Source organism: Neophocaena asiaeorientalis, unplaced genomic scaffold (genome assembly GCF_003031525.2).
Source record: "Neophocaena asiaeorientalis asiaeorientalis breed wild unplaced genomic scaffold, Neophocaena_asiaeorientalis_V1.1 scaffold46, whole genome shotgun sequence".
Classification (NCBI taxonomy): domain Eukaryota; kingdom Metazoa; phylum Chordata; class Mammalia; order Artiodactyla; family Phocoenidae; genus Neophocaena; species Neophocaena asiaeorientalis.
The window spans coordinates 3,569,879-3,585,043 of record NW_020175393.1 but is presented as its reverse complement, the minus strand read 5'-3'; the positions used below and the strand labels follow the sequence as shown (position 1 = coordinate 3,585,043).

General features: G+C 42.7%; 1 protein-coding gene and 1 pseudogene across 1 annotated transcript in view; one reads left to right on the top strand and one right to left on the bottom strand.

Moving 5' to 3' along the window:
- The window catches only part of SLC26A8 (solute carrier family 26 member 8), a 72,168-nt gene extending 63,132 nt beyond the window's left edge, over positions 1–9,036 (top strand). Inside the window, exons 16-20 of the mRNA XM_024765856.1 lie at positions 63–194; positions 3,519–3,884; positions 7,075–7,129; positions 7,230–7,414; positions 8,262–9,036. Coding sequence (XP_024621624.1) covers positions 63–194; positions 3,519–3,884; positions 7,075–7,129; positions 7,230–7,414; positions 8,262–8,549 — 1,026 coding nt within the window. The 3' untranslated portion in view covers positions 8,550–9,036. The remainder of the gene's footprint in view (positions 1–62; positions 195–3,518; positions 3,885–7,074; positions 7,130–7,229; positions 7,415–8,261) is intronic.
- A 5,405-nt stretch (positions 9,037–14,441) lies between these two features.
- The window catches only part of LOC112414016 (suppressor of cytokine signaling 5-like), a 2,577-nt pseudogene continuing 1,853 nt past the window's right edge, over positions 14,442–15,165 (bottom strand).

The window sequence follows — 15,165 nt, the reverse complement described above, 5'->3', positions numbered from 1 at the left end:
CCCCGAGTATTCTCCCCTCCCCCACTCACCATCCGTATGAGACCCCCTCATATGTCTTTCAGGTTGAAATGGTAAAGGTGCCTCTTACAGAAGAAGAAATTTACAGCCTGTTTAATCAAAATGAAGATGGCCCCCAGCAAGGAAAGCTTTGTTGGTGTTTCTGCAACTGTGATGAACCGGAGCCACCGCCCAGGGTTAGAAACATGTCTTCTTTTCTGCATTTTTCTCCACATTTTATAAAAAAGAAGTGCACTAGTAGTTTTTTAAAAAAAAAGAAAGAAAAGAAAAGAAAATCTAAACCCCCTCAGGGATTTTAACTCTTAGACGAACCATGAGTAATTGGAAATCAAAGATTTCTACTCAGAAATGGAGACACGGGTTCCCTTTCAGGTTCAGATCTTGCCCTGAAAGTAGGAGGCAGGGGGAGATGTCCTGACTCCTGATTCCCTTCTCGATGGCCAGCAACTTATCTGAGCACAGAGTACAGTCTACCTGTTGACTACATTGTCAGTAGTTCCCTGGTTGTCCCTGTTTCCTTGACTTTTATCTTAGCTCCTTGGCTATCTATTTCTGAAAACAAATGACTTAAAGATTGTTTTCTAACTGCAGCAGGGTCAAGGGCAGGCAGGGTCAAGGTGGCTGGGGTTCCCAAGGATCTGTCAGAGTCTCCTGATGTCTGCCTGTGACCAGGGAAATGATGATGTGGGGTGGAGGGCAGATAAGCGGACATGGGGATTTTACAGCGTCTGAAGATTATTTTAGCGGATGAGTTGTAGCGCTCATTAATTTCCAACTCAGATTTGGTCTAAATATTCCCTTTCCCCAGGGCAGGGCTGTTCATTTCCAGCTTCAAGGCCTTTCATCCACACAAACACCCTGGAGGAGCAGCTCTATCTACACACACACACACACACACACACACACACACACACACACACACAAGAACACCTCCCATCCCCCTCCTCACCTACAATACCAAGCACCCACTCTCATTGCCATACACCCGAATGGAGCATAGGCTCTACTGAGCTCCTGGAAAATACCAACTTCCCTGCCAAGAGGACTGCTCTACTACTAGAATTAACACTATCTCTAATTTTTATTTTGTATCCACACTGCACTGAGTATTGTAGAGAGTATTTACAGGACATCAGAAAATACATTTTAGAGTATAATATGATCTAGTATTTATTGATCTCATACTGTGTGCCCAGAACTATGACACTATGAAAAAGGAAAACAAATTTTTAGGGGCCTCTGTCTCCAGGTAGTTCTTTTTTCTTTTTCTCTTTAATTGTGGTATAAAACGCATAACATAAAATCTATCATCTTCACCATTTTTAAGTGTACAGTTCAGTAGTGTTAAATATATTCACACTGTTGTGCAATCGTTACGACCATGTACCTCCAGAACGTTTTCATCTCGCAAAACTGGAACTCTGACCCATTAAACAACTCCCCATTTCCTCCTCCTCCCAGCCCCTGGCAACCACGATTATACTTTCTGTTTCTGTGACTTTGATGCTTCCAGATGCCTCATATAAGTGGAATCATACAGTATTTGTCTTTTTGCAATTGCCTTATTTCACATAACATAATATCCTCAAGGTTCATCCAGGTTGTTCTTTTTTTTTTTTTAATTTTTTCATGGAAAAATTTGAACATATACAAGAGTAGAGACAAGTATAATGAGCCTCTATGTACTCACCATCTACTTTAAGATTTATCACCTCGTATTCAATCTTATTTCATCTATATCCCTACCCACTTACAGCCCCTCAAAATCACAGGATTATTTTGAAGCAATTTATGGAATTTTAATTCAAACTGGGGAGGATTTTCTGGCAGTCCAGTGGTTAAGACTTGGTGCTTTCACTGTTGTGGGCCTGGGTTCAATCCCTGGTCAGGGAACTAAGATCCCACAAGCTGTGCAGTGCGGCCAAAAAAAAAAAAAAAAAAAATCAAACTGGGCAAACAGCTCTCTATTAATGTGACATTTAAGGCTATTATTGTATTTATCCATCCAAAAATATACATTTTTTTCACATCTCTGAAATTTAGATGCATTGTACAATTGATGGCATTATTATAGTTTAATTTGCAGTGTTTTGTTTGTTTCTTGACAGTACAAAAAGTCATGGTGCATCTTAAAACTGATGAAATAAGATGGTAAACCATACCATGCAGTATTGTTATGTTCTAAATCATGTGTTTATATTCTAACCACTCTAAGACTTCGGTTAAAGAGATTGGCATGAACTCAAAAAGGCAGGGAAACTTCATGGTAGTAATGGACTTAAGCTGGGCAGGAGAGAGAAATTTGGATTTATGTCAGGTAGGAAAAAGAAGGACTCCCAGTCCGTGAATAGGCTTGGACAAAGACACTGAGGTAGAAATAAGCATGGGATCCTCAGAGTAAGAGGCTTGGCTTGGGCAGTAAGTTCAGGCAGATCTGGCGGGAGTGGATTATGAAAGCTCTTGAAAGAGTATAGAGTAGACAGAGAGATAGGGGAGGCTCTCAGAGGTTCCTTCTGCTTGAAGGACCTTGCATCTCCCCAACACTGAGCCAGTGCTCAGCTGTCCCCCAAAGGCCTGGCCTCAGTGACTGTCAAGGCTTGCGGAGCACCTCTCTCCTTTGAACTGTAATATTATCATTTGTCCACAGCACTTTTTTTTTTAGCGATACAATATATACTACCTTGTTAGTTTTAATCTTTACATTTTTTTTCTATTTTTAAATAGAAAAGCAACAAGCAACAATGTTGCTTGTTGTTCACAAGCAACATTATTAGAACAACAGATTTTTCTTAAAGAAACATCACCCCAAAGTATACCACTCTAGCAAATGAACTCTTCATTTTCCCACATGCCTTACAGTTCTTGTCCATTTAGGTTGTTATTCATCCTTTAAATGGACACGTGCCCTCTCCCCAGGTAGAATCTGGTCCCTGTGACTGCAGAGTCAGCATTCACATCTTTCATGCCATTGTAGTCCCGGTGCTTGGTCCTGTCCTTAAGCGACATAGGCCTATTAGGAGCATGAAAGGAGTGAAAGATAAAGACAGCCACACTCAAGTACCTTTTGTCTCCTTAAGGAAATGTGACAGAAGACAGTTTCATTGATAAAAGAAGGAGGTGTTGAGAAAAGGGACTGATGGAAGAAATACTTCAAAGTTCTAGTAGGTGCGGGAGACTAATTAGAATCCAGGGATGAGGGAAAGGAATAAATCAAAGATGATTTAAAGTCTGGCTCACTAAGACAATGAAAATGTCACTGACGCATGTGGGGAAGTCGGGAGGGGTGGCTCTGAGTGGTGAGGATCAGGAAAGATGAACTTGGTTTTAGTCACAAGCTGGAAGTGACAGTGAGATGTCTAAGGAAAAAAGGTATAACGCATAGTCTGCAGAGTTTTCCAAGAGAGAGGGAAGTGAGTTAGTAGATAGAAACAGCATAGTTGCAAATGCTTCCAGGCTTGTTTGAGTCTTATCATAGTCCTCCCCTAACTCTGTCATCCCAGGTTGTTTACACAGAACGATTTGAAAGTAAAGGGGACCTCGACTCGTCCTCCATTAACCTGGTCCGCTGCTCACGTTTCAAAATCATGGACACAAGCCAGACTATGTCCGATGACCAAGTACCGTACATAACATCTTGCACATCCCAGAGAAATCCAAACTACAAGGAGGTGGAGAAAGTTTGGCTTTCTGATGACCCCTCTAGGAGCATGTCGATCACACTCCCTGATGCTTCTGAAACTCAGGGTGGGGGTAGAACACTCCTGCCTTACTCGACTTCATCTCTTCTACCCAGCATCCACACCATCATCCTGGACTTCTCCATGGTACATCTTGTGGATGCACAGGCTTTGGTCGTACTAAGACAGGTAAGTACTAAGGAGGCTTTCACAAGAACCCTGATCCCCTCCTACCACCACCATCCCAGACCTGATCCTGATTGAATCCTGTTAGTCACTGGTTAGCTGCTCTGTGACTCCTAGGCCACTAGGAACTTGAGCACCAAAGACGGTTTAAGGTCAACCAGAATAAAAAGAAAATGAAGCAACCCTGATTTACTAAACTAGGGTTGGTTCCCTAACCATGGCATATTATTTCTCAAGGACTGAAAAATAGGAAACTCTTAACACCATTGAAACAGCAATCTGTGCCACACCCAGCAACTCCCAGCGTATCCTGGGAGTTAGCTACAAAAAATGTCAAGGAATAGGTTCAAATGCTACAGAAGAAAGTTCACAAGGAATTCTCCACTATTCAGCTGCTCTAAAAGGCACCCAGGTTTGAAGAAGTTGTGATGAAATGACACCCCAAGCGTGGGGCCACCCGGTCCAGTACCTGTAAGGATCTTCCCCAGTTCCTTCTTCATTGCCTGCATCTTTGGGTGAAAAGGGCAGGAAAGATTTTTCCTTCAAAGCTATGTTCCCTCAGTCCTGGCTTCTCTCCCACTTTCTGGTTTCTCAGACAGATTTCATTTCTCTCCTCCTTGTACAATATGGACAGTTTAGGTGCACAACTAACCATATTGGCTTTATTGTTTAATGTCTCATAAGTAGGAGACGTTAAAGACATATTTAATGTCTCAGTGTCTTTTTTTTTCAAGCCAGCTTATCTCAGTTTTTAGTCCTCTATCTCACTCTTGCTCCTGTTGGCGATGGCTCAGGTTTACACATCCTGAACCTACTCGCTTCCTGGCTGTAACTGCACCCACATTTTTAAAAAATTTATTTAATTAATTTATTTTTGACGGCGTTGGGTCTTTGTTGCTGCGCGCGGGCTTTCTCTAGCTGCGGCGAGCAGGGGCTACTCTTTGTTGTGGTGTGTGGGCTTCTCATTGCAGTGGCTTCTCTTGTTGCAGAGCACGGGCTCTAGGTGCACGGGCTTCAGTAGTTGTGGCACAGGCTCTAGAGCACAGGCCCAGTAGTTATGGCGCACGGCCTTAGTTGCTCAGTGGCATGTGGGATCTTCCCGGACCAGGGCTTGAACCCATGTCCCCTGCATTGGCAGGTGATTCTTAACCACCGTCCATCCCCCACCCCCCCACCTTTTTTTGAGATATGCTCCTTTGGCTGACTTTCCTTCTTGTATCCTCAGATTCCATTTTAACAAAATATTTATAAATATTTTATCCTATGTCTTATTCCTAAGTGAATATGATTCTGTCTTAAGTGAGTCCAGCTCCTCTTTGGTCTAAGGCAATAGGAAGCTTGTCATAGCAGAAAGAACTCTGATTGGTGGTCTGTGGGTTTGTGCTTTGTCCTGGCTTTACTACCCCTCACTGTCCATCAGACCCGAGGTAACTTAATAAATTGCACTTGGTTTCCTCATCTATAAAATGAGAGGCTTAGAAGAGATTTACATTAAGGTCTTTCCCATCCATGAGACCCTCTCCCCACCAACACCCCACCCCCACTCCATTTGCAGGCTCAAATATACTTGATAATGTCTTATCTTTGGGACTTTTCCATCTTAGGTTGTACTACTGGGCTGTGTTCTCTTCTCCCAGTCTTACACTGTAGCTGTAGTTTTAGATTTCATTGACTACACTATCAAATGCCTCTTACATGCCAGACTGAGTTGAGCACATTTATATACACTGTCTCATTTAGTTCTCACAACAGCCCTGAGAGACAAGCCATATTTCCCCCTAAGAGTCCTGTGCTCGCAGCTAGGAAGGGGCCTGTCCAGCACTGGAACTTAAAGCCTCTGACATTATATCACTCTTCCCCCTGTTCTGTAGTATAATTGGGCCATCCTTTCCTCTCTCCTCTTGTCTTCCATTTTTTGGAGGCACCATATGTTCTGGTCCTTGGCATAACCCTTCCATCAACCTCGCCTACGTTGATGACTTTCTGCTCCAGCCCCATCATTGAGGCAATGTCCAGCACCTTAACTTTGTAGGCTTCAGAGATTCACGGTACACCCTCACACTTTAAAAAGGCAGGTTCCCCCCCAGGTATCTGGCTCTGTGTGTGTTCGGGTTTGGTTTGTAGCTTCTGTGGCCAGAGCATTTGAGAAGAATGATTTCTTTGACACAGGCATCACCAAGACCCAGCTGTTCCTCACCCTCCACGACGCTGTGCTGTTTGCTTTGTTGTATCCCGCCTTGTTGGAGGAAGTCATTATGTTTTGTTTACTTTATAATTGAAAACTTGAACCCACTAAGAAAAATCCCAGTAGTTGTTCTTATTAGAGACAACCACTCCATTTAAGCTTCTTCTTAATTCACGATATTTCAATCTCCCATTGCTTGTCATTTAGAGTATGTCTATAGTGGCTCTTTACCAAATAACTTTATGATTTACTGTATGATCCAGAATGACTTTCTTGTTTCCCCTTGGTAGTGAAAGAAGTAGAGTCTGTCTGTTTTGTTTCTTTTGACACTCCAACTTAGTGCCCAGGTTTGGAACCTGTTGAGTCTTAGAGTATTAAGGTGAATGGTGACTTCTTTTGAATTGAACGTTAAGATTTATAGCTCCTGCTGAAGTATATACTTGGGGTCAGTGTCTGATGTTTTACTAAATTCAAATACAACTTTGCAGAGCAGCACTGAATATGATCCTCAGGGTTCCTGAATACCTTTCCGAACTATATCACTTGACCTTCTCTGGGCCACATTTTGCCACCTCTGCTTAGTGGACTCCAGAGAGAAGGAGGTCACGTGCAAACACTAAGCAATAATACCAAGATATGATTGTTCATGAGGCCCGTCCAGTGTGTCCCCATCACACCTGTGCCTGTGTCTATCCTAGCACTGTCCTCATGTGAACATTTATCTCTTTATGTGAACTGTTTCCCCACTTAAGGCCATGGGCAACCCTCCCTCTCACTCCCCACCCAAGACCATCTGATTCTCTTTTGTATTCTGGCACTTTAGGCATTTCCTGGCATAAAGCAGTTCACTCATCAAATGTTTACAGAGCTGAATGGGGTGGGGATGCAAAGGTACATATACCCCAGACAAGTGAATGACCAAAGAAGTTTTAAAACTCAGCTAATTAAAAGGCCCTTTCCTCTACTGAGTGCGAAGATCTCTAAAACTGGCTTACTCTCTCCCCACAGATGTTCAGTGCTTTCCAAAATGCCAACATCTTGGTGCTCATTGCAGGGTGTCACTGTGAGTATCTTTCATCTTATGAAGAGGGCTGTGTTTTGTATCCTGGATCCTCTCCTCCCCAGATGTCTGACCCTGTGTGTGTTCCCGGTTTGGTTTGTAGCTTCTGTGATCAGGGTACTTGAGAAGAATGATTTCTTTGACACTGGCATCACCAAGGCCCAGCTGTTCCTCACCCTCCACGATGCTGTGCTATTTGCTTTGTCAAGGAAGTTGCCAGAGTCCTCCGAGTTAAATGTGGACGAATTGGAGACAGTGATACAAGAAGCCTACTCAGAAACAGACAAGGTTGGATGATGTGAAGCATCGGGGTGGGGAGTGGTGTGGTGTGGTGGGAGGAGACACCTAATCAGATAGAGATGAGCAACATCCAGGAAAGGTTTTTGAGTGTGGCTGTCCCAGAATTTGAAATGTTGAAAGGTTCCCTTACCAGTTGGTAAATAGCAGTAAACCTGAGTCCCAGGTTCCCACACTGCCATGGCAACTGGGTGTCATTCAGGATCCTTTCCCAACTGAAGAGGGGTTACCCAACCCAGCAGAGGACTCAAGGATCTTTTTACAGCAGGTTTGGTTAGTGCCAGTGCCATACCAATTAATAAATATTTTAAATATCTCTCTTAGCTATCCCTTTAGAATCCCCCCCACCACCACCCTTGGGATGGATAATAAAACTGATGAACTAGCAGACGTAAAGATCTGCCAGTCTAACTCTATGGCTAGAGCAAAAGGTGGGGACTATAGACAGAGCTAAAGCTAAAGAAGATAGCAGGAGGCCAGGTCATGAAGGGCCTGCTGAGGATTACATTAGGGGGTTGGAAAGACAAGAAGACAAGATGTCCAGGAATGCTGACCAGACCATTGTTATTTAAATGGTTGACCATGAAATCCAGGCTGGCTACAAAAACTAGAGAAATTGGAAATTATGGATTGATTGAGCCTGAAGCATGGTAAGTAACTGAGGAACCAGAGGGTGCAAAGAAGATGAAAAGCAAATTTAGGCCAGAAATATTTTCTACTTTGCCAGGAACCCATGCTTTCTGGTACCTTAAGTCCTACTGTATTCTGAAATTCCTTGACTGTTCAAAAATTAAATCTAATTGGGAAGTTTTAACCCATCTAATTGTGTGTATTTCAGAAAGAAGAATCAAAACATAAAATGAGTAGCCGTCTTATAGAAGCCCCCAGAAGTAAAAGTCCAGCCTTCACCATACTCCAGGACCCAGTAACAGAGGAGGAATCAGAGCTAGACTTTGATCTGTATCCCATGCAGGAGTCAGAACAAGAGACTGGGCTAGATCCAGACCTAGACCTGGATCACGAAATGGAGCCTGAGTCAGAGCTGGAGCCTGAATCTGAGCTGGATCCAGAGACAGAGACCAAGCCTGAGCCCACATCCAGGCCAAGCTCTCAGCAGCAGTACTAGCCTCTGTATCAGTTTATAACTCCCCAGTCCCCACCTCAGACTCAGCCTAGGACACAGTCAGTAGAGAGGAGGCATCAGCTTATGAATTCACTTACATCCCAGAGCAACGCCAGTGAGGGTACCTTGTAGATGAGCTAGGAATAAGGGGTCAGATTCCCTCAGCAAATCCTCCCCACCCAAATGGGGCCACTTGGTCTGGAGACGTAGGCTAGTTACAAACTAGCAGTACTTGCTTTGGGACTCCTCCACCTGTTGGCCTTCCTCCTTCCTCAGCGCTGGGATCTCACTCCCAGATCGCAATACTAAACACCAAGAATTATCTCTGAATTCCTTATCCAGGTTCACTTCGCTTCACCTTCAGCAGATGTTCCACTGAAGGATTTCCTTCTTCACACCCCTCACCTCTGTGCTTTTTTTTTTTTTTAGACCATCTCTAACTTATTCCTCTCATCTGTGTTCCCCTTTCTCTAAAGAGATGAGGCTCAAATAAAATACATAACTCTAGTTACATTTGGACCCTTCCTGCATCTTCTACCTTTTCTGTATTCTGTATGCCGAAGGAAATGCCAGGTGGAAGAAATCCCAGAAGTAGGTAGACACAGTGGGGAAGAGATGAGCATGAAAAAGAAAAACTGCGTAGCATTTGTACTTTATATGTTATCTTCACTGCACTGCTGCAGTGGGAAATAGGGGGTAAATAGGTTAAGGTAGGCCAGGCGGGGACTTCCCTGGTGGTCCAGTGGTTAAGAGTTTGCGCTTCCAGTGCAGGGGGTGCGGGTTTGATCCCTGGTCGGGGAACTGAGATCCCAAATGTCGTGCAGTGCGGCAAAAAAAAAAAAAAAAAAGTTAGGCCAGCCTGTGAAGGCTTGTAGTACAAAGAACTGTTAGGCTAAAAGCACTTTTGCCGTCACTCCAAGGTCAGGATCTTATCCTGACAGTGTTTCAGAAGGCCAATAAGCTGTACCACCCAATGAGAATGTTAGCTCTATAGAACTCCCCCTGGTCTTCACATTCACATTCACTGTTGCTTCTTTCTTATAGGTTTTTAAGATCCAAGCAATCTAGGATCTGTACTCTTGGTGGACCAAACAGTTAAAATCTGTGACAGACACCAACCCCTTAGGAATTGGAAAAGTCAATCAAATCACTAGTTTGGTCCAAATTCATTTAAAAAAATTTCCCCTCTTCCATTAAAAAAAAATCTAGTATTAAGGTACAACCTGAAGAGAAATATAAACCCCTGGGCAAAGGCATTGGGAATACTGAATTTTATTTCCCACTCAGTAAACAAGAGTCCCCTTGCTTAGAAAATCAACTTCTCTCACCTGTTAGATGAAAGAAATACTTCTTAAAATAAGTGTCTCTTATCACAGAGATAACAGGTGCCTTTATTCATTCTACAAACATTTACTAAGCATCTCCTATATACACAGCACCCCAAACTGTGGGGTAAATGAAACAATATTATCCCTCCCTACTTTACACATGCATAAAGTGAGACATAAGTTTTGTAACTAGCCCAAGGTCATATACAATTGTACCCTAAAAGAGGGGGGGGCCCAAGTTACAAGCTTCATTTGTTCATGTTTACTCAACACATTTATTGAACTCCTACTATGTGCCAGCCACTGTCCCAGGTGCTGAAGACACAAAAATAAGCAGAATAGATGACAAAGATAATTATAAATTGTGATAAGTACCTTGATGGTAAAATACAGGAAACAAAGAGGGCATACATCAGGAGGACCTGAACCTATCTTGGGTGTCAAGGAAACTCTTCCTATGGTAATGACAATGACCTTGCATCTGAAGGATGAGAAAGAGCTAGACTGAAAGTAGGTTCCAATGACTGCTAGGAGGGCAGAACCAAACGGGGGACTAAGAGTGGTAACCATGGGTAAGTACAGAAGCTGGGCACCCAGGGACACAGCCAGATGGAGCCTAAGGGTGATTACCATGGCACCAAGGTCTCAACCAGAAACTGGTTCAAACCAGGCTGTCAGGGTGGCAGGAACAAGCACAGAAGTGTTTCAAAACCAAGAAAACATTTCTCATTTAAAACAGGAGACTAGGAAGTGCACAGAGAGCCGTTTCTGTTGGCTGCCGCCCTCTCACTCCAGCTCCCTTCCATTCCCACATTTCCATCAGAGGAAGGTATTTAAACACAGAACCAATGGCTTCTGAGAGTCTGGTAGAGTTTAGACTTCGGACTTTTCTGTTATAACTGCAACATAGCTAAATCTTGATTTTCATGCATGACCTCAGAAAGACCAACCTGATGCTTGGACTATAGCCTATCTTTAAAGCATATTCTTCATAAATCCATAGCATCCATCCCCTCCTGAAATAATAAGATGAAGAAAAATGGTCAATTGATTGTAAACAGTTCAGCATTAAAGAAAGGATAAAGTAAGTAACAATTCAAAGGCCGTGTCTTCTTCCAAAATGCAGATTGCCTGAAATTCTAAGACATTTCAAACTTTACAAAATGCCATGGTTTGGATTGGTTAGCTCACTTTTCATTGCATGGTCATCATTGCAGATTTTATATCTCTAATAAGAAACTGGAGAAAAATTTTAAAGACTAAAAAACTAGTATAGGCCAGATCTGAAAGAGTATTTTTCTCCATTACTGAAAAAATCTCAAAGTAGTTTATGTTCTACAGTAAATGGGTTATGGGGCACGATTTTCACATACAAGAAATTAAGTGAAGTCAATACAGCTGCAGAAAACTGGGTTTGGAAAAGAGATTGGTCAAAATAGGTGACCCTAGGTGCTGTCTCTAAATATTAATACATTAAATGTCACAAAGCCCAATGGATTGTAACTTGATCTTACCCATATCTGATTTAGATGACAGTTAGATGAGACTTTGGACTTAGACCTTTGAGTTGATGATATGTGAGAAGGACATGAAGTTTGGGGAACCAGAGATGGAATATTATGGTCTAAATATTTGTGTCACCCAAAATTCACATGTTGAAATCCTAATCCCCAAGATAATGGTATTAGGAGATGGGGCCTTTGGGAGGTGATTAGGTCACTCTTACAATTATTAGTGGGATCAGTGCCCTTATAAAAGAAGCCTCAGAGGGCTTCCCTGCTGGCGCAGTGGTTAAGAGTCCGCCTGCCGATGCAGGGGACGCGGGTTCGTGCCCCGGTCCGGGAAGATCCCACATGCCGCAGAGCGGCTGGGCCCGTGAGCCATGGCCGCTGAGCCTGCGCGTCCGGAGCCTGTGCTCCGCAACGGGAGAGGCCACAACAGTGAGAGGCCCACGTACTGCAAAAAAAAAAAAAAAAAAAAAAAAGAGGCCTCAGAGAGATCCTTCCTCCCACTATATGAGGACACAGCAAGGAGACAGCCATCTATGAACCAGAAAGTGGGTTCTCACCAGACATCTAATCTGCCAGCACTTTGATCTTGGAATTCCCAGCCTCCAGAACTGTGAGAAATAAATTTCTGTTGTTTATAAGCCACCCAGTCTATGGTATTTTGTTATAGCAGCCCAAATGGACTAAGATGCCCAAGGACTTAACTGTATTGTATCTAGATTCAACTCTCATTTATAGGTAGAAATAAAGGAAGTAATGGCATAATCCAAGGTCATTAAGGGTCTTGAGATTATAGAATCTCAGTGCTAAAAAGGACCATGAGAGTCATCTGGACCAATTTTACCCATCCAGTCTCTTACAATTAAATTTAATTTGGGACTTCCCTGGTGGTCCAGTGGTTAAGACCCCACACTCCCAATTCAGGAGACACAGGTTCGATCCCTAGTAGGGGAACTAAGATCCTGCATGCCGCATGGTGCAGCCAAAATAAATAAATAAATACAAAAATAAATTTAATTCTATAAACACTTATTGGAAGACTCACCATACCCCAGATACTCTGTGTTTCCGTAATCTATTACTGCAGGACAATCCACCCAAAATTTAGTGGCTTAAAACAATAGTCATGCATTTGTTCATTATTTTGCAATCTGGGCTGGGTTTAGCTAGGCCCATTCATGAGGCCGCAGTCATCTAGAGATTCACCTGGGGCTAGAAATTGAAGATGGGTTTACTCACAAGTCTGGACATCTCAGCTGGGATGGCTGGAAGGGCTGGAGGCTGGCCGGGCAGCCATCTCTCTCTCCACACAGTCTCTCTGGGAGGGTACCTGGACTTCACACAGCAGCTCAAGGCAGCATGTCACCTGCCACATTCCACAGATCAAAGTACGTGACAAGGCCAGCCATGATTCAATGTGAGGGCAAATACACTCCATTTCTTGAAGAGAAAATAATTTATGGCCATTTTTAATCCACCACACTATGATAAAAGAATGAATAGAATATGATATCTGCCCTCAAGGAGCTCCCAGGCTACAAACATGCGGGGAGGGAGTGTCACGCCTACTAAACGAAAAGGTGATAATAATGAGAGGTAAAGTGCTATAGAAATACAGATGACAGGAAGGGTTAGAAAGAATGTGGGTCAGGGAAAACTACTGAGAAGAAATGACATTTGAGCTGGGCATTGAGATTAAGTGGGATAAACACGAGTCTCCCAACGGACCAAGGATGAGTAGAGGAGCCACAGCTACTGTGGATCAAGTGTCCCTCTGAGTAAGCACCAAGAAAAACCTTGAGTTTTGTTCTGGGAAATGGTTAAATTACTTGGAAACAGTTTGATCACTTCAGGTATGACTTTTATGCTTTGTTAGGTGAGACTAGAGCACCATTTAGTATAGGGCTAATTATTCCCCCAAATGGAGACAAAGTCTTTCTAAAAACTCTATCCAATGCTCTGAATATTGGACTTAATATAATCAAAGGAGACTCATGCTTTAATTAATTTTGTGTTATCTTATAAATTTGTTAAAATACAGCCTCTCATTGTAAGAATAATACTTGCTCTTTAATGAAAATTATAAAATACAGAAAAGTGGGGTGGAAAAAAAAAGAAATCTCCTGTACTTCCATTCCCTAGAGAGAAATTCTGTTAACATTCTGGGGTGTTTCTTTTGTTTTACTAGAAAGCATGGGCTTTGTCTTAGTAACGAAGGATCCTTACCTCCCAAAGTTATAGAACTTTTTCTTTAGTAAATTAGAGGGTGCTTTGATTAAATCTAAAATACCACCATCCCAACATGCATTTCTTGTTCTTAAGGACTGAGATAAACAACCTGGGAACCCTGCTGGATGCCCACACCTGGCCTCAGCCCTCTAGGAAGCACCAGGCCTACAACATTATTTCCAGTATCCTTTCTTCAGATTTAATAAATTTAAGGGAAATGCCAGGGAGTTGACAGAAATCCAGTTTACTTAACAGTACTTTTCAGGAAACAGACAAGGAGACTGAGTATAAACTATATAGCAATGCTTAAGTGAAATGCACTATGCCCTCATGTAAGAAAATTGCAATTTTTTTTCCTTAAAGGAAAGCAGTCTTTATTTTGGGGACTTCCAAAGCTTGATTTATAGTAACTACAAACATTGCTACTTTTGAAAGTTTATAGAAACATTTTTAGAAAAATGGTAATTTCAAACATTAGTCACACTGTTGTAACACTCATCCAATAATTATTTATTCTTCAGTAAGAAATAGAATTCTTCACAGCAAATGCCCCAGAGTTGCCTCACTCATTACTACAGCCATTAAAAACCCATTAACTAAATCAACTAAATGTTTCTGTAGCCTTACCGAACACCTGTAGCTCTAGCCTCTGTTGTCTCAATAGGCACCACGTTTATCTAAGTAACAGTAGATCACGTCTGACAGATACTAACACTAAGCTTACGTACTGTACTGAAGAAGCCTAACACTGATATGTGTGCTTGCTATAGGTGTACTCTCTGAGGCACATAAAAGCAGGTCTAGGTAATGTCCTTCGGGGATGGGAGAGTTTACTTTGCCTTGACTGGTTCTCATTCTAACCAGCGAACTCTTTTTTTTTTTTAAACATCTTTATTTGGGTATAATTGCTTTACAATGGTGTGTTAGTTTCTGCTTTATAACAAAGTGAATCAGCTACTCTTTTTGTTTTTAATGACACTTTTTAAAAAAATCCTGTAACATTGATGGGAAGGGAGCCCACCACCATCATATGTGGTGCACCTACAGATGACTGCATGGCAGTTATATTGCAGCCTAAAAGACAATGTCCTATTTAGTGATATAGTAAGCAATGGTCCAAAAAACATGCAAGAGCTGGGATCTTTAAAGCGTTCCACAAAAGTCCTGTTACAGTGGAAGAATGAATTGTCTAAGGGTTGTGAGTATTAAAACTAAGGTTATGATTCCACTGTTCAATTTGGGCAGGCAGGGATCTGTTGTCATGTCGGAAGATCACGGAAAAGAGGACTCTTTGCAGAGTCCCTGATCAAAAATGGGCCTTCAGGTTTCTCTTCAAGAACAGCTCTGCTGAGCTTCCCTGGTGGCGCAGTGGTTGAGAGTCTGCCTGCCGATGCAGAGGACACGGGTTCATGCCCCGGTCCGGGAAGATCCCACATGCCGTGGAGCGGCTGGGCCCGTGAGCCATGACCACTGAGCCTGCGCGTCCGGAGCCTGTGCTCTGCAATGGGAGAGGCCACAACAGTGAGAGGCCCACGTACCGCAAAAAAAAAAAAA